Raw genomic sequence first — 26,326 nt, forward strand, 5'->3', positions numbered from 1 at the left:
GGGTGGGAGCATCCCCAAGGCTAAAGCACACCCAGGACATCACATGTCAACTAGCCTGGGGTCTCGGGGCTGGCAAGAGAGGGCAGGCCGGGGCGGCGGAGAGGGCCCCTGGACCAGGGGGCGCGGACCTCGCTGCGCTGCGTGCTCTCCCGCCGGGCTCGCAGCGCCTGACTCAGCGCTTGCGCCTCCCTCAGCTCTCTCCTCCGCCCCCCTTCGCCCTCCCCTTTTCCCTCTCTTTCTCCTCCTCCTCCTGCCGCCGCGGCCGCTGCCAGACTTCGCCAGATCAGACCCACAGGGCTGCCCTCTCCTGCGCACTCCCCTCGCTGCCCGGACCTTGAGCGCAGCGCGGCCGCGCAGGTAGGAGCCCCCGACGGGGAGTCGCCCCAAGCAAGCCCAGTGCCCACGGGGCCGCACGCGGGAGAGTAACTGAGGTGGGGTGACCTGAGGGGTGCTGAGTACCCGAGAACTGCCCTGAACTATGCAGGGTGTCTGAGGCAGAGAGGGAGGTGGAGGTGTGCAGCCTCTGAATGCGATCTGTCAGCAAGTGCAAGTACGCGGGTGACATCTGTTGGGATGGGCATGTGTGTGCGCGCCGACAACCAGCTGGCAGGGCTTTTTGCCCATAAACATGGTTTTTGAAAGTTTAGGGGACCAGTGTGCGAAATTTCAGCCGCACCTGGATTCCACAGGAGCTGGTTAGAAGCTGGGACGCTGAGCAGCTGCGGGGGGACCGCCGCCTGTTAGTTTGCTGAGAAAGGGACCTCACCTCTCAGCTGGGCTAGGCCGGCCGCCCGAAACTGGTACCTCGGGCTGCGGTGCGATCCCCGGGTCCGGTCCTGGGCAGCCTGATGGCGAAGGTAGCATGTCGGGAACCCAGAGACTGATGAGACAAAAGAGAATGAGACTCTTAGGGCTGCTCCTCCACAGAACCTGGGACTTTTAAACAAAGCTCTGCGCAGAGAAAGGCGTGGAAATGCCACTTTGAGAGTTTGTGCTGGGGGGTGTGAGAAGCTCTGAGAGATGGGAGAAGGTCTAGTATTCTACGAACTGGGAGGAGATTGCTCTTCAAGTTTTGTTTTGTTATTTTGATTAAAAAATTAAAGGCTTGAGGCCAGGACAATTCATAGTGGCTCACAGGTATTTTTGCTAAGCTGTGCACGGAACTTTGCTTGCTCAAGGTGAGCATACCGGGAAAGTCTTAAAGTTCTGGAGAATAGTTTTGCAGCCCCACCTCCGTGACTGGGCGGGGCGGGGGGGTAGAATGGGGGGAGGAAACGCACCATCCCCTTTGAAATGGATTACTGTTCTTTCCTTTCAACCCCCTCTTTCTGCAGCCGGCTGTGTAGGTGCAGTATAAAATGCACGCTGAATGTCTTTTGTATGTAAACAGTGTAGTAAGATAGAGTAACGTGAAATGCAATTCTGCAGCATTTTTCACGCTCTTGCTGCCCGGTTCGTGGGCTACAGGGAAGGTTCGGGAGGGGGAGGGGGAAGAGAGATGAGAAAGCAGATTGGAAGTTGAATATGGTGGAGCCTCAGCCTCTCCCACCCTCCCTTCCTCTCTTGTGTTCACTGCTAAAGTTTAGTTATTTTCCCCGCAGCAGATACTAAACGTCAGTTTGTCCTGTATTTTCTTTGAGATTCACAATGTTGAAAGCCCTTTTCCTAACTATACTGACTCTGGCGCTGGTCAAGTCACAGGACACCGAAGAAACCATCACGTACACGGTAAGGGGTGATGGAATTTGAGATAAGTGCGGTTCAGCGGGATTCCGTGACAAAAAAAGACTTTACCCACCCCTGCCAGTGTATTTGGGCTGAACTCTGCGGAGGGTGATAACAACACTTTATTCATGGTTCATATCTAAGATTCATTGTAAATTGCCCCTTGATCTTTCAAAGGTTCACTGTGCTCACCAAACTAAGATAGCAATCAACATGTAATCATTTGTGCAAGGCTAAAAATGGGATCCGTTTAAAAGCTAAAACCAAAGAAAGTTACATATTTCCAATACATTTAATAAATTAATGGGTGTAAGGAACTGGAAAACCTGGATTCCTACATACATGCAGATAAAACCAATATGTGAGTCAAGTAAGAATATCAAACACCATAAAGACACCTGGCCTCCTCTGTATACATGACATACATTCTCATGTAAGTGGCCTTTATTGAACTTATGAAGGCTATTCATTATTTTATAGTATAACTGATAACTTCAGAAATAAAGGCAGACACACTTTATATGTTATGAGGATGCTTATTGGCTAAAGTGGTTTTAAAATGTAATGTGTGCAACTCAGTTTTACATTTTCTAATTAGCATCTCTAATATTTCCAAGTAATATTTGATTAGTTAATTGCATAGGTATAACCAATATTTAATAAAATATTAAAAAGATCATCTGACCCCTCCTGCTGCTACAAATAGCTATGGTGAGAACAGAGATGGGTAGCCCTGACCTCACTTCTGGTGAGTCTGTTTGCACCTCTGTTTTGTGTTTTCTTGTCTTTAATCAGTGTTAAGCAAATGACATTTGTCCTGGATTAGAATATAAAAAACACATTTTTCTGCTGCTCCCAATTTAAAATTAAGTAATCCTACTCGAAAGAATGTGAAAAAGTTTTGAAAATAAAACTCTTAAAAATGAACTGATGTCAATTACTGATAATAAACATTATCTCACTTTTTGGTACCACATTATCCCTAGAATGTTAGTATTCATCTGGCGAATGTTCCTTTCTGTTGTTCAGATCCACCATAAATAAAATAGCTTAATACAAATATTTTGTTAACTTCATGTTAAATGCAGTTGCTTCCTCTGCAGAAGATAAATAAAGCAAGAAAAATGAAGGCATGTGCTGTTTATCTTAAAATGAAAATGTTTTGTTATTCAGACTAAAATTACTGCCTTCTCAGGGAGCTAAAATTAAATTCACTACCCACTTTTATAATCATCTCATAAAAGACTTTATTTCTTTTCTAATTGCTTATCTTCTATGCCCTTCCCTTTGCTAATCACCTAAATCTTACTCATTTTTTTTTTTACCAGCAAAGGTTATCTGTGGCTTAAACATGATAGTTTTAAGACCACTAACTGGGGTTCATTATTATTGTAACAAATTTTCCAAATATGATACCCTTTTGTGCTAAGGTTGAGCCTATTCTCTTTCAAATTTTATATGTCTAATAATTCATGGTTAAAGGACAGGATAATAACTATTTTTGAGTACCCCACTGTGGAAACAGGATCTCCTTTGATCCTTGAAGCAATGTATGAGGTAAGTGGCATCATCTTCCCTCTACTGACGGCAGAACTGAAGAGAGAGTGCCTAACTTGCTTAGGGTTACACAGCCAAGTGATGAAGCTAAACCCAGTCTAGGCTTAATCGTATATTGACATTAAATGTCTAGAAGCAAATACCTAAAACAAAGTGCAAGTCTTCCCTATTTACCATACAAATTATTCAATGGAACAGCCATTTTTGCCTGGCTTGAAAGATACTTTTCAGAAGAATGGGCTTGTATCCAAAAAATAGCCCCTCATACTAAAGTCCTTCCATATTAAAGATAGGGCACATTCAGCTATATGCTCAACAAGTGTCTGCATAAGCAATTCTCATCACTATTAAAAGAATTTATTTGTTTACTAAGAAAATTCAGCCCCCTCTCAGGGAATTTACCAGGGAAGATAGTGTTGAAAACTACAAAGTTCCTAAGCAAGTACAAATGATATTATTATACAGATTATACAAATTGCCAAGGAAATAGAAAAGCAAGGAGGTGATTAATGTTGGTGCCGGCCTATTAAAGGAGACAGAAGTCTGCTGGTTCTTGAAGGCAAGTGATGACCTCATACTGAAAGGCTGAAGAGGCACTGAGTCAGAGAGTGGCATAAACAAAGACTAGAGCTGAAAGCACCTGATACCAATCCAGACAGTGATAAGGTCAGATCAGCCGGAACTGGGAAGTGGAAAGAACCCAGAGATGGTGATGATGAGAGATCTGCAAGTCACTGTGAGGTCTCAGAGAGGTGCAGCATAACCAAGAGTTCAACAAAGATCATCAAGGGGACTGTATACAGCATGTAGAGATACAGGATCTTGCCTGCTCACAGGGCCAGCAAAAGGCTTAGGTCAATGTGGTAGAGGTCTAAATGGACACAAAGTCAGCAGAGATGGAAGGAAAATAAGCAGAGCATTCAGCACTGATACTAAATTTGGAATCCTGGGTTTCCAGAAAGGTGGTGGTACCTTAAGCACTGTTTGGGAAACAAGAAAAAGCTAATTTGGAAGACACAGTGAGTTTAATTCTCACTCCAGTAAGTTTCAGACATCAGTAAAATATTTAAATGGAACTCTGGGCTTCCATTCAGCTATTTCCTTGTCAAGCATCTATTGTGTACATAAGCAGTTCTTGGCTATATTAAAAAATTTAAGTTTATTTGTTTGTTTACTCCACTTTTGCTCAATCCTTCTTAGGCTTCTTCCTCACAGTGACTTTCTCAGATGAGCATCTAATCAGATTGTTTTCTGAGCTTAAAAATTCTTCAGAGGCCTCTTATAGCCTATAGCAACATTTCTCAAAAAGTAGTTCCTAGACAACCTGTATCGGAATCGCCTGGGATACTTGCTAAGAATTTAGATTCCAGGCCCCCTACCCAGGCTTACAGAATCAAATCCTTTGGGTGGGCCCAGGAATCTTCATGTTAACAAGCACCCTGGGTGATCCTTAGACACAGTGAAGCTTGAGATTCACTGACCTTCAGGGTAGAATTCAGCTCTTCCCTGTGCCAAAGAAAGGTGTTCTGGACTTGGCCCTGCCTACCTCTGTAACCTCATCCCTTACCACCCACCCAGAACTCCTTGCAGCTCCTTCACTTTTTAATAATTTTATGGCTTTGTCACAACAGCCTCTCTTCCTAGAATTCCCCCATTCACCTGGAAAAAGTCCTGCTCATCCGGTAAGGCCCAATTCACTGTGACCTCCCCTGTCAAGCCTTCCCTTCTGCCCTACCATGCTCACCATGGCAGAGTTCATCACTCCTTCCTGCACACATTTGTAAAAGGCACCTGCCATCTTGCCGCAACTTGTCTACCTGTCTGTCTCCCCTTCTGGCCTTTGAGCTGCTTGAGGACAGGGACAAAGTCTGCATCATCTTTGCATTCCCTAAAACAGTGCCTGGTGTCAGAAGGTGCTCTATAGGTTGTTCAGTGGGTGAATTGGAGAGGAGACTGAAGCTGGGAACTGCTAGGAGGAACACCTCTGTTCCTTAGTAACTGAAACTGGGAAGCAGGCCAGGGTGTGAGATGGAGGAAAGAATGGTAGGGAAAGCCAGGTGCATGAATGCTGAAAGAGGATTTAGAGAGAGAGAGAGAAGAGTCCGGGGCAGGTGGGAGTTGGGGGAGGCAAGGAAGGAAAGAGAATTTGGCATTTTTTTTGACATTTACAATGTGTGAAAAAGGGCAAATTAAAAAAGAGCAGTCAGAGAAATTGGAGAAGATTAGTCTCAAAACAAAAGAAGATGGTACTGGGCAACTGTACCGAAAAGAAGAGTTTAGGCAGCTGATGATTGAAAATGGATACTTGAATATGTCCAATGTACAGACTTGTCTTTTTAAAAAGCAGTAGAATGTTAAACCACCCATCTCATTGTATATCTAGGACTCTAGCGCAAGGATTATTGCCATAAGTATGAAGCTTTTAGAGTGATTTCTTAGGGAATGGACATACCAGTTAACTGTCTTCTCGCCCCTCCTTTGATGTTTTCTTTGCAGCAATGCACTGACGGGTATGAGTGGGATCCTGTGAGACAGCAATGCAAAGGTGAGTCAGCTTCCAAGACCTCCCATGTGATCATTGCCTTCTGTCTCCATCTCTTTTGTCACTCTTCCTGTCCTGTCTGTGTAATGCCAAAAAGGCATAAGCATTATATTTATATGTTTGACTTTTCCCTCTTAGAAGATTCCTGACTTATTTTATTACTGACCACAGATATTGATGAATGTGACATTGTCCCAGATGCTTGTAAAGGTGGAATGAAATGTGTCAACCACTATGGAGGATACCTCTGCCTTCCAAAAACAGCCCAGATTATTGTCAATAATGAACAGCCTCAGCAGGAAACACCAGCAGCAGAAGGAACCTCGGGGGCAACCACCGGGGTTGTATCTGCCAGCAGCGTGGCAGCTAGTGGAGTGCTGCCCGGGGGTGGTTTCGTGGCCAGTGCTGCTGCAGCCGCAGGCTCTGAAGGGCAGACTAGCCGAAATAACTTTGTCATCAGGAGGAACCCAGCTGATCCTCAGCGCATTCCCTCCAACCCTTCCCACCGTATCCAATGTGCAGCAGGCTACGAGCAAAGCGAACACAACGTGTGCCAAGGTAGGCAGGATTTATCTTCCTAACCATTGAAAGCTTTTGCCCAAGTGTACCTTGTGATGAGGATGATAATAGTGCACATTTATTTATTAAGGACTTTCCACATGCCAGACATAGTGCTAAGTGCTTTGGGTGCATTATCATATTTAATCATCACAATATTCCTAAACAGTAGATGACACTGTCATCATCATTGTTTTACAAATGGGAAACTTGGCTCAGAAGATTCATCAGTGATTCCCAACCTTAGCTGCCCATATTTAGAGTCACTTGGGAACCTTTAAAACTTCTCAATGGCTGACCTACACCCCAGCCCAATTAAATCAGAGTCTCCGAGGCTGGGTTGCAGGCATTGGCTTTTTTGTTTGTTTGTTTTCTTCAGTTTTTCATGTGTGGCCAAGTTTGAGAACAAGAGATCACACAGGTACTAAGTGCAGAGCTGACCTTCCAGCCCAGGCAGGCGGGTGCCAAAGTCACAGCTGGCAAAAGTTGCCATTAGTTTATTCATTGGGAATTTGAAATTGTCATGTCAAGCTACTCCACAGATGCACCCTTTGGTTTTTCAAGTTTCTTTTCTTTAACTGGCCATGGACTTATTTTCCTCATTCAGGAATAAAGAAATGGGGCTCCTGTTTCTCATTACCTTGGAGGTACTCTCCCCCACTCACATTTATGTCTCTTTTAAAGCTCTCATTTGAGCACATTTCACTTATATCACTTGCACCATGGCATCATCTGCCTAGGTTTTTCTGTTTATTTTCACATCACTGTGTATTCTAGAAACAGCTATAGGCTCATACTAGCAAAGTGATAAGAATCTGGGGCTTTGAAGACATGTAGGATATTAGCTAACCAAACTGTGCTAAGAGTTGATTTGTTTCCCTTTTCCTGCTTAGCAAACCGTTTCACAGCAGCCTGGTATTGAGATTGCGTTAAGGAAATGGGGCCATTTTAGCCCCGAGGCTCCTTTCTCCCTGCCAGAGGCCAACCAGATAGACCATGTAGTGCAGAACTCCAAGTCACCACCACATGCGGCCCAGGAGCTCTTACCTTCTAACTGGTCATGCGTGAGAAGGAGACCTCCCTTAACAACGAGGGTTTCAACAGAGACCACTGAGCTGCTGCATTAAATGAAAGAGGCATATTCTTGTGCCCTGGGATGGTGCCCCTTATTCACCCATGCTTAGTTTTATCTTCTGTATAAAAGATACTTGAATTTAAATGGCTTACAAATGAAGTAAGGGGCTGGGTGCGGTGGCTCACATCTGTAATCCCAGTAGGAGGCTGAGGCAGGTGGATCACCTCAGTTCAGGAGTTTGAGACCAGCCTGGCCAACATGGTAAAACTCCATTTCTACTAAAAATATAAAAATTAGCTGGCAATGGTGGCATGCGCCTGTAGTTCCAGCAACTAGGGAGGCTGAGGCAGAAGAATTGCTTGAATCTGGGAGGCAGAGTTTGCAGTGAGCCAAGATTGCACCACTGCACTCCAGCCTGGTCTACAGAGACTGTCTCAAAAAAAAAAAAAAAAAAAAAATCAAAAAAAATGAAGTAAGGAAACCTGTCATGCTCTGACTTTTATTTATTTCATATTTTGTTTGTAAGTTTTAAGTACCCCACATCAAGACCTAACCCATGTTGTGATGGTGTCACTTTTCAGAGGGTGCACTGTATTAGCATCTGCTTTGTGTTACTGTCATGAGTCAGAATTCCAGTATTGATGATGAATGCTTCAGCATCTGCTTGATATTCTAATATTGGAATAATTAAGGATTTTATTAAATTATTGGAATTTAAGGATTATGTCAAGGAGAGAAAATGATGAGGTTATGCTTATACACGTATTTGGGTGAATATTGATTTAAAAATATCTTGAGTTTATTTAAGATATACAAACTTTAAGCTGTGTTACTCAGTTACATAACTAGATTGGAAAGTTTGGTGTTATTTTTCCCAAAATCAAAAAGTTTCACTGAAAAATTCTTAAGTGTCAACTTTTAAATACTGAATTATGTTGAATATTTCAGATGTATATTTTAATGGCACTTGGGAGAAAAAAAACAGATAAATGAATAAGTCATTTTCCAAAGTAGTTTGTGGACCATCGTTGACACGTGGTTGAATTCAAGAACAATGCCCAGAACTAAATGAAGAGGTCCTGGAATAAAATATATTCAAGGCTTATCGCATGCATTGGTTATGGTAGAAACTATACTGTGATTAATTAAAATAAAGTCCTATTTAACTTTTCTTGAAAAATTTAGACTACCTAACAAAGTAAGTTACATTTCACATAGTAAAACATTTGTAGTTCTTAATTCTTTGTGAATTTTTTAAAGTTATAAGCAGAGTATTAAGTGCCTTGTTTATGAAATATGCTAAATACATGCTTGTTAACTGTGTGCACACAGGTTATTTCCAACCCTAACTGTTCTGTGTAATTCAGCCAGTTTCTAAAATTTGGGATTGGTGTCTATACCATTGAAAGCAGGGTTAAAAGTGTTTTGGAAGGCTTAAGTTGGATTTCTTCCCACCTTACAATTTTGCAAAGTGCCCATAAGTGTGGATTTACTTAATTGTTGATAAAAGGGGGTTATTTCATCTGATAACAACAGGATAATCTGTCTAGGGAATTTGACTAACATAAGTCGAGTCACACTTGTGCTCATTTATTATTGAGCTAATCAAACATGCAGTCCAACTTCCTCTAATTGCCTGCAGATGTATGACATTCTCATTCCAGGCCAGCAGCACAAAATAAAATTCTATAATCAATGTGAAAGTATGGGGACCTTCGTTTAAAACAGTGATGTGCTCCAAGGACCTATATTATTGACATCATCATGGAGTTTGAGGAGTCTTCTGTTTTAGTAAAGCTCTACACTCCCTTTTAAATGCTGCGTATTTATACCCAGTAATCCAAACACATTTTTCATGGTCTACTGGATTAGAATAAATGAATCTTACAGATAAGTCTTATATGCATAAAAATTATTCCTTTTTTCCATATACATTTTTTTAGCAGGTATAGTTTATCATTATGTAACCTAAAACAGAGGACACTTTAAATGTAAGAACTGAAATCTGTACTGTGATTCAGTCTTCAAATCTATTGTGCCTTTGAATTCACTGTACCAGTCACAGATGGCTCCTAAATAATTTAAATAATTAGATTTTTAAAATGTACACTACTTTGTAAATATATCTTTTAAGTAGCTGTCCATGTTTTCACTGTTTAATGAAAACATGATATTTTTACTCCTTTTCATGTATTTTTGGGGGTTTTCAGTTTTTTACAGATACAAGGAGTTTAAAATGCAACGCAACATCAAAGATCAGGTCATAGTGAGCAGGCTTTTTTCAGGTAATTTTTGCTAAATGAGGATCGTGCTGTGGGAGCCAGTCCCACTGAGAGTTTCCCATGACTGACATTATTCTTGGCAGCTATAAAATGAAGATCATTTCAGTGTTACATACCTGGAGCCATGTATAAATAGTTTTAGAAATTGTTTCCATGAGATATCATCTGTCTCAAAAACAGATACTCATTTACACCAAAAATAAGTTGAGTTGAATGGGGACTATATTATAAACTGTTGCTGGCTCACCTTTAATTTTCTACACCTTTATTGCATAGTCTCTATAATAATCTTTCCTTTTTTTGTTTTTTTTTTTTTTTGAGACAGAGTCTACCCAGGCTGGAGTGCAGTGGTGCTATCTTGGCTCACTGCACCTTCTGACTTCCAGGGTTTAAACAATTGTTGTGCCTCAGCCTCCTGAGTTGTTGGGACTACAGGCATGCACCACCACACCCTGCTAATTTTTGTATTTTTAGTAGAGATGGGGTTTTGCCATGTTGGCCAGGCTGGTTTCGAACTCCTGACCTCAGGTGATCTGCCCACCTAAGCCTCCCAAAGTGCTGGGGTTACAGGTGTGAGCCACCAGACCTGGCAATAGTCTCTATATAATTTTTCTAAAGGAGATGGAGTTAGAAATCACTAGATGGAGTTGAGAAAGGATTTTTTAAAAATCATATATAACTTTCTAAGACTTCCATTCCTATATTTAAAAAAATCATTTGGGAACTGACAAGAAAGAGAAAGCATTGATCGTCCTAACTGAAGAAACTTGTTTGTTTAATTGAACTTTAAAAAAAATTAAAACACAGGACATTTTGCATAGCTGGTAATTAAGCCATTACTAAACTCTGTCAGAACTTACAGGAATGACTACTAACTTGGTAAAGAAACTGTGCCAGCAAGAAATGAACTCAGTATGAATGCCTAATAAAGCTGATTGTAAAACCAAATCAAGTACAGTACCTGGCTTATATTATATTAGATATCATTAAGAAATATAAAAAAAACATACCCTAGGGTTTCCACCATCTCTGTCTACTGGGACTGTCTGGTTTCAAAACCAGAAGTTCCATGTTCCTGGAAATGCCTTCATCCCAGACAAATAAAATGGTTGAGCCCCTAGCAAACCCCCATAGACAAATCGCCTGCACCTCACAGAAAATAGTGAATAAATTTTAACATTAGAGCCATTTTTTCAGGTTGAGGCATTGCTTGCCTAGTGAGACTATTTTTACAATTTGTTTTGAACTTTCAAAAGCCAAACCGCACTGATTTTAAACTAGTTGGACAGAGTCTTTCTCTGCAGTTGTTGGGATCCCATTTGCCAGTTTGCCAATGAGCAAGTTTCTACATTGTTTTAGATGTTTCATGTGTAGGATACCTGGACATTAGAACCTGCACGCTTAAGTATGTGTCATACTATGGGAAAGTTAGGAATCTTTTCACATTTCTACCTGGAAAAAATTTCACCACATGGCCAAATTAAATACCATGTTTCACCTATAAATTTTTCAGTTTGCTAAAATTTTTATTTTTTTTCCAATTTTCAACTATATTTTCAATTTTATTTTATTTTTATCATGATTATATGTGATACAGGAGTGATTAGAACACCAAAAAATGTATTTTTGCCTCCTAAAGGAACAAATTATAGTGTACCTAGGGTAAAAATTTACAAACCTCCATAAACTTAGGAACCATCCATTATATTCTACCATTTATTTATAAATATAAGGGCAACTAGAATACTCTTTTGAAAATGAAAGAAGTTATTATCTGTACATCTACCTTTGCAAAGATAAACTTGAACTAACATGTACAGCTTCTCAGATGCTAGGGATATCTTTCTTTGACTTCTTCCATTTTAAACTTAAATGATCTCATATCCAGAAGAGAATTAGAAAATTGTAGTGTAACCAACTGGCTTAGTTATCTGGTATTGTCATTACCAAACAGCTTTCAAACACTGCCATTTTGTTGATTCTCATTAATGTCATTAGGGTCACTGGCTGCATGGGTTAGTTTTTTGAGGAAATGCCTAATCTTTCTTACATATAATTATATAGCCCAGTGAAGACCTGTGGTCTCAGAAAATAGATATTTTGCAAAAGGAAGACTATAATTGAGTAAATTATGATGTTAACCTAAGAAAAAGTACTTCAAACAATAAGGAAATGGGCATTTAGCCTGCTTACTGTTCTTCATTGTTTTTAGTTGTTAATTACCTCAAGTACCTGAAAATTCTCTAAAGCCATATAAATGGATAAGAGTTGAGTTTATAGGGGAGACTTAAATATTTTTCAAATTATACAAGTGATTGATTTGCTGCTAAAAATTCTAGCACTGTTTCATAATTTACTTTTCAATATACTGCAGCCATTGAATTTCTAGTCCATTTATGTCATTTTAATATGCATTTGTGAACAGTATGTATATGTATCTGATTCATACCCAGTCACAAAATGTTCTTTAAGTTCCTTCGTAAAAATTGAATGACAAACGTTTGAGGTGGAAGGATAGAAGAGGTCTGCACCTCCCTAATTCAATGGTTCCCAAAGTGTAGTCCCTAGACCAGAAGCATCAAGTATCGTTGGGTAATTTATTAGAAATGCAAATGCAAATTTCCCTCAGACCTACTGAATCAGAAACTTGAGGACCAGGACCAGCAATCTGGTCCTGGGATTATATTGTTTTAGTATATGTGCTGCCTAAGCGAGCACAGGATTATATTGCTTTAACAATTTATATATATATATATATATATATAAAACATATATTGTTATAAAAAGACAAATATATATTTTGATAACAATATAACTAAATATACTTATATAATTATATATTGTTTTAATGATCCCATAATATTGACAACTCCTCAAATCTGAGAACCAATGCCTTAACTTAATCTTAACTTCAAGAGCTGCATCCAGCTATATAAATCAGAGGGCAGGGTCACAATACTTCACACGGGATATAAGAAGCAGTGAAAAGAAAACATACAATCTGCCTCTAGGGTAACATAATATTTCTCTTTTACTTCTCTCACTCTTCTTACTGTCATCTTTAGTACTCCGATTCCTAAACATGGATGGTCAGGGGTCCTGATTAAGACCATATACCTGAACCAAAGACACAATGTATGCAATCTAAAGGAAAGGGGACATATTAAGAAAACAGGATACATATTTCTGTAAAACCTGCAAATATGCAATCATATAACTATTCTTAAATTGTCAGTAGGAGAGACTCTAATTTTTGTTCTGGCTATGGCAATGATTGGTGCTAAGTGACATCTGTCTTCTATAGGGCTCCTCCTTAAGTTCATGGCACAAACTTATGAGATGAGGCAATGCTGTTTGGCGGTTCAGTTTGTGTAGAACCACAAAAGAGAAGGAGACTGACTCTGACTTGACTGTAAAGCATTCTTCAGTCACCAGAGTGATATTAGATCCTTCCAATATCAGGTGCTCAGCTAACCATCTCTTTTCATTTAGACTCTGTGAATATCAGATATTTGAAGAGTGTTCACATAAACATCTCCTTTCAATTTAAACTTTATCAGAGATTTACTTCCCATCAAAGATGAGAGATTCTTTTTAAGACTAGTTAACACTCAATCTGTTGAATGAATTTTCCCCTCCCCATTGCAGCAAGAAGAAACAGATTAGTGTAGAATTGCAACCCTGGGTAACTTCAGGAAAGTGCGCTGGTACTGGCTCATTATTTAGTTCTTCAGTAGGAAGTCTCAAGCTACATTCCCTGAAATCAACAAGTTGTGCCCCTTCTGTAAGGATTGCCTTTGCACGTGTTGAATTGCTGGCACAATTTTATTCTTTGAAACCAAAGAGTAAACAAAATTTTTCCCAATGTGTTTGGTTTTGCAGAATGTACAAATAAGTAATTCACGCCACATCTGAAATTCATTAGCATGCTGCTTTTTCCAGGAGGTAATTACAAATTGCACACTCAAAAATTAAACTGATCAAGAAAACTGCATTTCAGATATTGGCAAAAGAAAATGCTGTCATTGCAAAAATTTAAAAAGAATTGCAGGTTTGTAGTTTAAACTGAAATGATTTGTAAACATTTAATAAAAGTGAAGTGAATCAATGACATGAAAAAAGGCTGAATGTGAAGATGTTAGCATGAACACAGGTTAAAAGCAGAAATAGTCAATCAATGTATATAAATGTGTACTAAATAGACTAAAAAGCTTGAGATTTGCACTAAATCAAATTCTAAAACTTCAACTACCTTTCAAATGATTGTACGTCTATCCCAGTCTAGGGTAAATAGTCAGTATTGCAAGTGAAATTGATCAAATGGAACATGAAAGCATTCCATTAGAATTCAGTGAATTCGGTCAAGTTTAAGAACCACTTTCTGTTGTGGCTTAATAGAGTCAAAGTAGAAGGAAGGAATGCTCATAGTCCTTAGGGAATTCGTCATAATTGTCCCATGAGATATCAAATAACAATAAAGGAAACAAACAACAGTTCAATAAAGTAACATGAACATCACTAGAAGTACATAGTGAATTGTCAAAAGTAGATGTAAAACTAGCATGTGACACAGGTAGCACCACAATATACTAAAATACATATTTGTACAGGAAAAGAAAATATGTTCACAGAAATGTGGTTAAGGACAAAAGTCTGTTTCTTCCCTGGAATGGGGCATTTGGGAGAGAATAATGAGGAGACATTAGGAAATCTGATAAGGAAATTAAGATCCAAACATCAGAGGAAGTAATCACACTGTAACTGCACAGAACAATTGAGAAGCATTATATTTTCTCCAAGTTCCATCTGTCCTAGAATGATTTCCCCGGAGGGGTCCCCAGAAACAGTGTGCTTCTGATTGGAATGCTAGCAAGATAAGGTGGGGAAGAAGACCAAATCAGAAAGAATAATTGATGAGCCACTTTACAGAGCAAGTATCTATGACTGGTTCCATCCTCAGTAACTCCAGCAAAATGCTAATGAGTTCATCTAGCTCTGTCTAAACATCTTCCAGAACTGCCTCCTGTTTTACTTATTATTGAATAGGCAATCAGTAAATGTTGTCCCTTTAACAGGTCTTAGATACCTTGTCCCTGTTTTAAGCTTATGCTACCTGAAAGAAAGATTCATAAAATCTAGTATATATATCCTGGATTACTAGGTTTTCAGTAAATATTAGTGACTAAACAGCTTGCTGTTATTCGTAGAGCAAGACTAGTTGAGAAAAACACGAACACTTTTTTATTTTCCAATAAGCCATTTAACCAGGAAATGCATTTCTTTATCAAATATATCCTTCTTCAGAAATCTCATGGAGAATGATGAAAATACACTTTGGTTGGGAAAGTGTTAATATTTATGATACTTGAAGTGAGATAATATAAGCCTGAAAAATATTTTTGATTTTATAATTTTATTTTTAATTGACAAATAATAAACATATTTATGGGGTACAATGTGATGTTTTGATATATGTATACACTGTGGGATGATTAAATCAAGCTACTTAACATAACTATTACCTCACTTTTTTTTGCAATGTAAATATTTAAAATCTACTTGCTTAGCAGTTTTGAAAGATACACCATATTATTATTAACTATAGTCACCACACTGTGCAGTAGAGCTCAAAATCTTCCTGTTTAACTGAAACTCTGTACCCTTTGACTAACATCCCCCTATCTCCCCCCATCCCAGCCTCAGCCTCTGGTCACATTTCTCCTTCTACTTCTTTGAGTTTGACTTTTTTAGATTTCACATTCAAGTGAGATCATGCAGTATTTGTCTTTCTATAAGGCTAGAAAACACTGATGTGATCTCTCTGATACTGTGAAGAAACTCAAGGTTTTGATGAATTTCTGTAAAATAAGATCAAGGCAGAGGGACTCTGAGCAATCTATCTTATCTTAGACATTTCCCTGGCTAGAAATTATTCTTCTCAAATCTGTCTTTAGACTCCAAGAAAGTCACTTAGTTGGGGACAGGTGATTTAAAAGAAGAATTTTTTGAGCTGGTCCCAAAGTAGAGAAGCTTGAGGGAGAAAGATAAGTGAGAAGGAAAGCCATAACTCTCAGGAGCCCAGGAAGAAAGAACAGAGCTTGCTGAGAGCCCATTGAGAGCTGATAAACTAGCTTAGACTTGAACTGTAGGTGAAGTAGGGAAGAGAATCCAAGAGAGCCATCAAAACTGCATTTGCTTTTACATGTGCCTAGTTAAAGTGAGAATCATGACAGGAGCTGGAACTGCATATAGTTAAATCTCAGAAAGTTGCGGGGAAGGGGTGAAATAAGTTTTCACTCTAAATTCCTTTCGTTGCAAAGAATCTAATCCCGCCCCCTTGAGTGAAGCCACAGAACACAATCAAAAATGGGAAACAACTCAGGGGTCCTACTCACTGCCCACCTTGCATACCAAGTCTGACACAACCTGGGTTAGGGAAGGATTTTTATTCAGTGATGATGTTAGATTTCCCTTGTGAAATATTTTGCAGCAAAGCCCTTCTCTTATATATATAATCACACCAGCATGCCATTAAATTACCATTTTTGCTATTTTCTGAAAACTTATATATCCCAATATTTTCTAATATACAAAAATTACAAAGGGCAGTATAAGTCTGTTTTCAGAGTTTGCTGTTGGATCCTCAGAATTGTTGATTTGAAGAGACTTCATATGTGAGCAATTTAGGTCTCTGGCTGGAATCATTTAACTTTGCAAAACCTACCAGTGAACTTTCTCTAATCACTACTTATCATAATTTGGGGTCTAAAGAGATACTATTGTATAAAATGATTTTCTCTCTTTATCCATGTTCTTTCCTGAGTAGTTTGTGATATCAAAAGATCCCACTTATAAAAAGAAAAGAATATCCCAAGAGAAATAATTAAAAGACACTTTAGAAATCTGCCTATGCAGGCTAAATACCCCTTTTATTGACTAGTTTATTTTAGCTATTTACACCCATATATGTGCACATATACAGATACCCATTTAAGTACACAGCTATATACATGCATATGTACAAACATGTAAACACAACATTATTTTCAGTAGGAAGGTACCATGTACCAAAATGAAACTCATCATAGTTGATGCTGCTTTTGAAATGGCTGAATGCAAAGAGAAGTTTCCTCTTATTAACCCTGTAACATTAACATTGGAAACTGCTTTCTTTTTTCTTTTTTTATTATACTTTAGGTTCTGGGGTACACGTGCAGATCATAAAGGACTGTTGCATAGGTACATACATGGCCAGGTGGTTTGCTGCCTCCATTCCCCCCATCACGTATATCTGGCATTTCTCCCCATGTTATCTCTCCCCAACCTCCCCATCCCCAATGTCCCTCCTAGCCACCCCTGCAACAGACAAAAACGCATGTGTCCATGCACTTTCATTGTTCAACACCCACCTATGAGTGAGAACATGCAGTATTTGATTTTCTGCTCCTGTGTCAGTTTGCTGAGAATGATGGTTTCCAGATTCATCCATGTCCTACAAAGGACACAAACTCATCGTTTTTAATGGCTGCCTAGTATTCCATGGTGTATATGTGCCAAGTTTTCCTTGTCCAGTCTAACATCAATGGGCATTTCGGTTGGTTCCAGGTCTTTGCTATTGTAAACAGTGTCACAATGAACATACATGTGCATGTGTCTTAATAATAGAATAATTTATAATCCTTTGGGTATATACCCAGTAATGGGATTGCTGGGTCAAATGGAATTTCTATTTCTAGATCCTTGAGGAATCACCACACTGTCTTCCACAATGGTTGAACTACTTTACACTCTCACCAACAATGTAAAAGTATTCCTATTTCTCCACATCCTCTCCAGCATCTGTTGTCTCCAGATTTTTTAATGATTGCCATTCTAACTGGTGTGAGATGATATCTCAGTGTGGTTTTGATTTGCATTTCTCTAATGACCAGTGATGATGAACATTTTTTCATATGTTTCTTGGCCTCATGTATGTCTTCTTTTGAAAAGTGTCTGTTCATATCCATCACCCACTTTTGAATGGGTTTGTGTGTTTCCTTTTCTTGTAAATCTGTTTTAGTTCTTTGTAGATCCTGCATATTAGACCTTTGTCAGATGGATAGATTGCAAACATTTTTTCCCATCCTGTTGGTTGCCAGTTCACCCTAATGATTGTTTCTTTCACTGTACAGAAACAATTAGATCCCATTTGTCTATTTTGGCTTTTGTTGCCAGTGCTTTTGGTGTTTTAGTTATGAAGTTCTTGCCTATGCCTATGTCTTAAATAATTTTGCCTAGGTTTTCTTCTAGGGTTTTTATGGTGTTAGGTCTTATGTTTAAGTCTTTAATCCATTTGGAGTTAATTTTAGTGTAAGATGTCAGGAAAGGGTCCAGTTTCTGCTTTCTGCACATGGCTAGCCAGTTTTCCCAACACCATTTATTAAACAGGGAATCCTTTCCCCATTGCTTGTTTTTGTCAGGTTTGTCAAAGATCAGATGGTTATAGATGTGTGGTGTTGCCTCTGAGGCCTCTGTTCTGTTCCATTGGTCAATATCTCTGTTTTGATACCAGTACCATGCTGTTTTGATTACTGTAGCCTTGTAGCATTGTTTAAAGTCAGGTAGCCTGATGCCTCCAGCTTTGTTCTTTTTGCTTAGAATTGTCTTGGCTATGTGAGCTCTCTTTTGGTTCCAAATGAAGTTTAAGGTGTTTTTTTCTAGTTCTGTGAAGAAGGTCATTGGTAGGTTGATGGGGTTAGCATTGAATCTATAAATTGCTTTGGGCAGTATGGCCATTTTCATGATATTGATTCTTCCTAACCATGAGCATGGGATGTTTTTCCATCTCTTTGTGTCCTCTCTTATTTCCTTCTGCAGGGGTTTGTAGTTCTCTTTGAAGAGGGCCTTTCTTAGTTGTATTCCTAGGTATTTTATTCTATTTGTAGCAATTGAGAATGGGAGTTTGCTCATGATTTGGCTCTCTGTTAGTCTGTTATTGGTATATAGGAATGCTTGTGATTTCTGCACATTGATTTTGTATCCTGAGACTTTGTGAAGTTGCTTATCAGTTTAAGGAGATTTTGGGCTAAGATGATGGGGCCTTCTAAATATACACTAATGTCATCTGCAAATAGAGACAATTTGACTTCTTCCTTTCCAAATTGAATATTCTTTATTTCTTTTTCTTGCCTGATTGCTCTGGCTAGAACTTCCAATTCTAGATTGAATAGTAGTGGTAATAGGGGGCATCCTTGTCTAGTGCCAGATTTCAAAGGGAATGCTTCCAGTTTTTGCCCATTCAATATGATATTGGCTGTGGGTTTGTCATAATAGCTTTTGTTATTTTGAGATGCGTTCCACTGATACCTAGTTTATTGAGAGATTTTAGGATAAAGGGCTGTTGAATTTTGTTAATGGCCTTCTATGCATCTATTGAGATAATCATGTGGTTTTTGTCTTTGGTTCTGTTGATGTGCATTATGTTTATAGACTTGCATATGTTGAACCAGCCTTGCATCCCTGGGATGAAGCCTAGTTGATCGTGATGGATAAGCTCTTTGATTTGCTGTTGCAATTGGTTTGTCAGTATTTTACTGAATATTTTTGCATCTATGTTCATCATGGATATTGGCCTGAAGTTTTCTTTTTTCATTGAGTCTCTGCCAGGTTTTGGTATCAGGATGATGTTGGTCTCATAAAATGATTTGAGAAGGATTCCCTCTTTTTATATTGTTTGGAGTAGTTTCAGAAGGAGTGATACTAGCTCCTCTTTGTACATCTGGTAGAACTCAGCTGTGAAACCATCTGTACCTCGACCTTTTTTTTTGTTGGTAGGCTATTAATTACTTCAGCCCTTGTTACTGGTCTATTCAGGGTTTCAACTTCTTCCTGGTTTACGCTTGGGAGGGTGCAAGAGTCCAGAATTTATCCATTTCTTCCAGGTTTACTGGTTTATGTGCATAGAGTTGTTTGTAGTAATCTCTGATGGTAGTCTGTATTTCTGTGGAATCAGTGATGATATCCCCTTTATCATTTTTTATTGCATCTATTTGATTCTTCTCTTTTCTTTTTTATTAATCTGGCTAGTGGTCTATTTTGTTGATCTTTTCAAAAAAGCAGCCCCTGGATTTATTGATTTTTAAGGGGTTTTTGTGTCTCTATCTCCTTCAGTTCTGCTCTGATCTTAGTTATTTCTTGTCTTCTGCTAGCTTTTGAGTTTTTTTGATCTTGTTTCTCTAGCTCTTCCAATTTCGACTATAGGGTTTCAATTTTTTATCTTTCCTCCCTTCTCATGTGGGCATTTATTGCTATAAATTTCCCTCTAAACACTGCTTTGAATGTATCACAGAGATTCTGGTACATTTTTTCTTCATTCTCATTGGGTTTGAAGAACATCCTTATGTCTGCCTTCATGTCATTGTTTATCCAGTCCACATTCAAGAGCCAGTTGTTTAGTTTCCATGAAGTTGCGCAGTTCTAAGTTAGTTTCTTAATCCTGAATTCTAATTTGAGTGCACTATGGTCTGAGAGACTTTTTGTTATGATTTCTGTTCTTTAGCATTTGCTGAGGAGTGATTTACCTCCAATTATGTGTCGGTTTTGGAGTAGGTGCTATGTGGTGCTGAGAAGAATGTATATTCTGTGAATTTGGGGTGGAGAGTTCTGTAGATGTCTATTAGATCCGCTTGGTCCAGATCTGAGTTCAAGTCCTGGATATCCTTGTTAATTTTTCTGTCTGGTTGATCTGTCTAATATTGACAGTGGAGTGTTAAAGTCTCCCACTATTATTGTGTGGGAGTCTAAGTCTCTTTGTAGGTTGTTAACTTGCTTTATGTATCTGGATGCTCCTGTATTGGGTGGGTATATATTTAGGATTGTTAGTTCTTCTTGCTGCATTGATCCTTTTACCATTATGTAATGCCCTTCTTCATCTCTTTTGATCTTTGTTGATTTAAGGTCTATTTTATCAGAGACTAGGATTGCAATTCTCCATTTGCTTGGTAAATCTTCATCCATCTCTTTATTTTGAGCCTATGTGTGTCCTTGCACATGAGATGGGTTTCCTGAATACAGCACACCAATGGGTCTTGACTTTTTATCCATTTTGCCAGTCTGTGTCTTTTGATTGGAGCATTTAGCTCATTTACATTTAAGGTTAATATTATTATGTGTAAATTTGATCCTGCCATTTTGATGCTAGCTGGTGGTTGTGTCCATTAGTTGATGCGGTTTCTTTATTGTGTCAATGGTCTTTACCATTCGGTATGTTTTTGGGTTGGCTGGTACTGGTTGTTCCTTTCCATGTTTAGTGCTTCTTTCAGGAGCTCTTGTAAGGCAGGCCTGGTGGTGACAAAATCTCTCAGCAATTGCTTGTCTGTAAAGGATTTTATTTCTCCTTCACCCATGAAGCTTAGTTTGTCTGGATATGAAATTCTAGATTGAAAGTTCTTTTCTTTAAGGATGTTGAAAATTGGCCCCCACTCTCTTCTGGTTTGTAGGGTTTCTGCCAAGAGATCTGCTGTGAGTCTGATGGGCTTCCCTTTGTGGGTAACCCTTTCTCTCTGGCTGCCCTTAACATTTTTTCCTTCATTTCAACCCTGGTGAATCTGACAATTATATGTATTGGGGTTGCTCATCTTGAGGAATATCTTGGTGGTGGTCTCTATATTTCCTGGACTTGAATGTTGGCCTCCTTGCTAAGTTGGGGAAGTTATCCTGGATAATATCCTGAAGAGTATTTTCCAGCTTGGATTCATTCTCCCTGTCACATTCAGGTACATCTATTAAATGTAGATTAGGTCTTTTTTTTTTTTTTTTTTTTGAGATTAGGTCTTTTCACATAATCCCATATTTCTTGGAGGTTTTGTTCATTTCTTTTCACTCTTTTTTCTCTAATCTTGCCATCTCATTTTATTTCATTGAGTTGATATTCAATCTCTGATACATTTTCTTCTGCTTGGTCGATTCAGCTATTGAAACTTGTGTATGCTTCGTGAAGTTCTCGTGCTGTGTTTTTCAGCTCCAGCAAGTCGTTTATGTTCTTCTCTAAGCTGATTATTCTAGTTAGCATTTTGTCTAACCTTTTTTCAAGGTTGTTAGTTTCTTTTCATTGGGTTAAAACATGTTCTTTTAGCCAGAGAAGTTTATTACCCACCTTCTGAAGCCTGCTTCTGTCAATTCATCAGACTCATTCTCCATCCAGCTTTGTTCCCTTGCTGGTGAGGAGTTATGATCCCTTGGAGGAGGAGATGCGTTCCATTTTTTGGTGTTTTCATCCTTTTTGTGCTGGTTTCTTCCCATCTTTGTGGATTTATCTACCTGTGGTCTTTGTAGTTAGTGACTTTTGGATGAGGTCTCTGAGTGGACATCCTTTGGGTTGATGTTGAAGCTATTTTCTGTTTTTTACTTTTCCTTCTAACAGTCAGGCCCCTCTGCTACAGAACTGCTGGACATCCACTGCAGACCCTGCTTGCCTGGGAATCACCAGTGGGGGCTGCAGAACAGTAAGGGTTGCTGCCAGTTTCTTCTTCTGTTATCTTTGTCCCGGAAGGGTATCTGCCAGATGTCAGCCAGAGCTCTCCTTTATGTGGTGCCTCTCTGGATATACAGGGGTTGGGGGTGCTGCTTGAGGAGACAGTCTGTCCCTTATCAGAGCTCAAGTGCTGTGCTGGGAGCTCCATTGTTCCATTCAGAGCACTGGGCAGGTATGTTTAAGTCTGCTGCAGCAGAACTTATAACCACCTTTTTTCCCAGGTGCTCTGTCCTGGAATGGTGGGCTTTATTTATAAGTTCCTGACATGCTGCTGCCTTTTTTTAGAGATGTCCTGCCCAGTAAGGAGGTAGTCTATTCACAGTCTGCCAGCAGAGGTGTTGCTAAGCCGGCACAGGCTCTGCCCTGCTGCTGTGTAAACTTCCTTGCAGTTTTGTTTACAGAGGTACAGTTAGAACTGCCTCAGTAATGGTGGTCTGTCTCAGTAATGGTGGACTGCCTCAGTAATGGTGGATTACCTGGGTAATGGCAGACTGCCTCGGTAATGGCGGACCTTCTTGGTAATGGCAGACTGCCTTGGTAGTGGTGGACTGACTTGCTAATGGCAGAGGCCTTTCCCACCACAGAGCTGGGCCGTCCCATGTCCAACTGCACTTGCTGCAAAACTCTCAATCCAGCATGTTTCAGACTGCTGGTCTTTGTGGGGTGAGACCCTCCAAGCCAGATCACCTGGCTCTCCTGCTTTCAGCACTTTCTTTTTCAGTTGAATGAGCGGCTCTGTCTCCCAGGCATTCCAGGTGCCAGTTGAAAAGGATGCCTAGATTTGTGTGAGTTTTTGTGCAGAAACCTGGGGCACCAGCTGAAACAGCTGTGCTGGAAACTCATGGCACTTTCCAGCCAGGGAATCTCCTGGTCTGTGGGCAGTATAAACTGTGGGAGAAGCACAGTATCTGAGCCAGAGTGCTGGAGTGGATGGAAAAGCCCCTGATGGCCTCCATTGGGTGGGAAGGGGAGTCCTCTGGGGATTGCACTTCCTGGTGAGGCAGCACCCTACCCTGCCTAGGCTCACCCTTCTTGGGCTACACCCACTGTGCAAACAGTCCCATTAAGATGCACCTGGTACCTCGTTTGGAAATGCACTGACCACTCACCCTCTGCTTTGCTCTCGCTGAGGACTGCACCCCAGAGCTGTTCCTATTTGGCCATCTTGGATCTCCCGGAAACTGCTTTCTTAATGCATATGTTCACCTATTACATGAGAGCAGTGCACCTTGGACAGTTACTACACTTTTTGTTAAACAAAGATTTATGTTTGTTTAATGAAAAGGTTGACAAAAAAGTGAAGGAGCTGAGATATAACTTCTGAGGCTTTGTCATAATACACTTCTGCAGCATGCTGATCACTTCATACCTAATCTTTCTCACAGATTTGCCTGGATTTCATCCTGACCCACCTTTGTATTTTATATGGAACAACTTAATTTTTAGCAAAATTAACATTTTTAATAAACTACCTTTTAAGACAGATTCAAAAATTACTTATCTGGGACTGACACTGAACCTCCAGGCTTTTTCATTCTTCAGACTTTGGTAAATTATATAGTCAGGAAGTAGTCTGGAATGGAACTCCACACAACAAGCAAGGCAGAAAATTCCAGTCATTCATGATGAAAGAAACTTTGCAGTAAAAGCTGTGGGCGCCTTTTGCCAAGAGTTCATGACCTGGAATATCAGAAGAATCTTAATTCAGGGAGGAAGCCAGAGAAAAAAGTCCTCTTATGCAAGCTGGTAAAGATGTAGGGCTTTGGCTAGGCAAGGTGGCTCATGCTTGTAATCACAGCACTTTGGGAGGCAGAAGCAGGCAGATCACCTGAGGTGAGGAGTTTGAGATTTTCATGGCCAACATGGTGAAACCCTATCCCTACTAAAAATACAAAAATTAGCTGGGCATGGTGGAATATAATCCCAGCTACTAGGGAGTCTGAGGCAGGAGAATTGCTTGAACCAGTGAAGCTGTGTTTGCAGTGAGTAGAGATTATACCACTGCACTCCAACCTGGGTGACAGAGCAGGACTCCATCTCAAAAAAAAGATGCAGGGATTTGTTCTGAACTTTAATCATTTGACCTCCCTCCTTCAGTGACTATGGTGGTGGGGGGTAAGCTAATGTTAAAAAGAAACTAAATGGAAGAAGGAAATTTAATTGTAGTGCAATTTAAGCAGCTAATAATAGTTCTGAAAAACAGGAAAGATTAGTTGGTGAGTAGCTTATTCAAAAAAATGTTAAATAGCAAAACTATTATAAATTAGAGCTCAACTCTAAATCAACTGAAAAATCTTCTCATTGATTTTTCAATAAGCAGAAAAATTGATTGTGTAAGCATGCCAGGGCAATAATTTCCAATAAACCAACCTATCACAGAAGGTTAATACCCCAAATAGACTATCACTATTTAATACCCCAAATAGAATATCACTCTGTTAGAAAAAGAGCTTATACTACCTAGTTGCCATTGTAAACACTTGGCCAGAAACAGTATTAGGATTCTAATAGAGCTTTAAAGAATTATCAGAAAATGAGGTTGAGCACCATGGCTCACACATGTCATCCCAGCACTTTGGGAGGCTGAGGTGTGCAGATCACCTGAGGTCAGGAATTCAAGACCAGTCTGACCAATATGGTGAAATGCCATGTCTACTACAAATAAAAAAAGTAGTGGGGTGTGGTGGCATGCGCCTGTAATCCCAGCTACTTGGGAGGCTAAGACAGGCGAATCACTTGAACCTGGGAGGCGGAGGTTGCAGTGAGCCAAGATTGCGCCATCACACTCCAGCCTGGGCAACAAGAGTGAAACCCTGCCTCAAAAAATAATATAATAATAGAATTATTGGAAAATCTGTTTAGAGTATCAAACTCAGGAATAGGCGGACTTTGCACATTATCAAAAGTATTGCAAACTTTTGATGTTTTCTCAGTAAAATATATAGTTTCTGGTTTCAGATTAAGGGAAAAGTTTATAGTGACAAGAGAAAATCAGGAAGACTTCAATAAAGATTATGGTAATTATTTAATTAAAATGTGAATGGTATTTTGAATTTTCTCCCTAGCTAAAAAAAAGTCAAGTAAAAATCCTGAGAAATGGATAACTGCAAGCAACAGACCTGCTTACCTTTCATTGTAAATCCTGATAGGCTTAGAAGAAGAATCAGTGCAGATTCAAATTCATACCAAGCCTTTGCAGTTGGAGATCTTAAATTTTGTAATTATTCTAATAGGTAACATACCATTGTTATGCCAAAGCTGTTGCTCAGCAGAAAAAAAATGTCACTATCTCTTAGAAGAGAAGAAATAAGTTCTCTTCTCTGTCACAGTTAGGCGAACCTCTGTATTTAGTCAAGTTTCTCCAGGAAAACAGACCCAATAAGATACATGGAGAGAGATTTATTATGAGAATTTCTTATGTGATTATGGAGGCTAAGAAGTCTCATCATCTGCCATCTATAAGCTGGAAAACAAGGAAAGCCAGTGGTACAATTTGGTCTGAGTCTAAAGGGCTAAGAAGTGGGTGGGAGATGGAACCTCTTAGTGTAAGTCCCAGAGTCCACAAATCTGAGAACCAGGAGCTCCAATGCTGCTTTCTCAAGGGCAGAAGAAGATGGATGTCCCCTCTCAACAAGAGAAAGAAAAAATTCATCTTTCCTCTGACTCTTTGTTCTATTTGGGCTTTCAATGGACTGGATTACACCACCCAGTTTGGTGAGGGCTATCTGCTTCACTCAATCCATCGATTCAGATGCTCTCTTCTGGAAACAACATCACAGACACACCCAGAAATAATATTTTATCAGCTATCTGGGCATCCCCTAGCCCAATCAAGTTGACACATAAATTTAACCACCACAGACCCTTAACCACAAAGATCACAACTATATAACAGCAATTGCTGAAAATTCATGACTTGGTGTTGCTTGCCCATCAGTCAATTTAAAAAACATATACTGCATATTATTAAGACGAAACATTCAAGCTAGTGATGGTACTTCCTGGCTTCTGCAAGGCTTAAGTAACAGTGACACTCACCCTCTAGCACCACCTACCACTAACACATAGCACTCAGG

General features: G+C 39.5%; 1 protein-coding gene across 1 annotated transcript in view; it reads left to right on the forward strand.

The window, feature by feature from the left end:
* Positions 1–270: 270 nt before the first annotated feature.
* EFEMP1 (EGF-like fibulin extracellular matrix protein 1) overlaps positions 271–26,326 on the forward strand; it is a 63,363-nt gene continuing 37,307 nt past the window's right edge. The window contains exons 1-4 of the mRNA XM_002757741.5: positions 271–357; positions 1,641–1,728; positions 5,779–5,827; positions 5,996–6,382. Of these exons, the coding sequence (XP_002757787.3) occupies positions 1,648–1,728; positions 5,779–5,827; positions 5,996–6,382 (517 nt within the window). The 5' untranslated portion in view covers positions 271–357; positions 1,641–1,647. The remainder of the gene's footprint in view (positions 358–1,640; positions 1,729–5,778; positions 5,828–5,995; positions 6,383–26,326) is intronic.

The sequence above is a fragment of the Callithrix jacchus genome, chromosome 14 (assembly GCF_049354715.1).
Source record: "Callithrix jacchus isolate 240 chromosome 14, calJac240_pri, whole genome shotgun sequence".
Classification (NCBI taxonomy): Eukaryota; Metazoa; Chordata; class Mammalia; order Primates; family Cebidae; genus Callithrix; species Callithrix jacchus.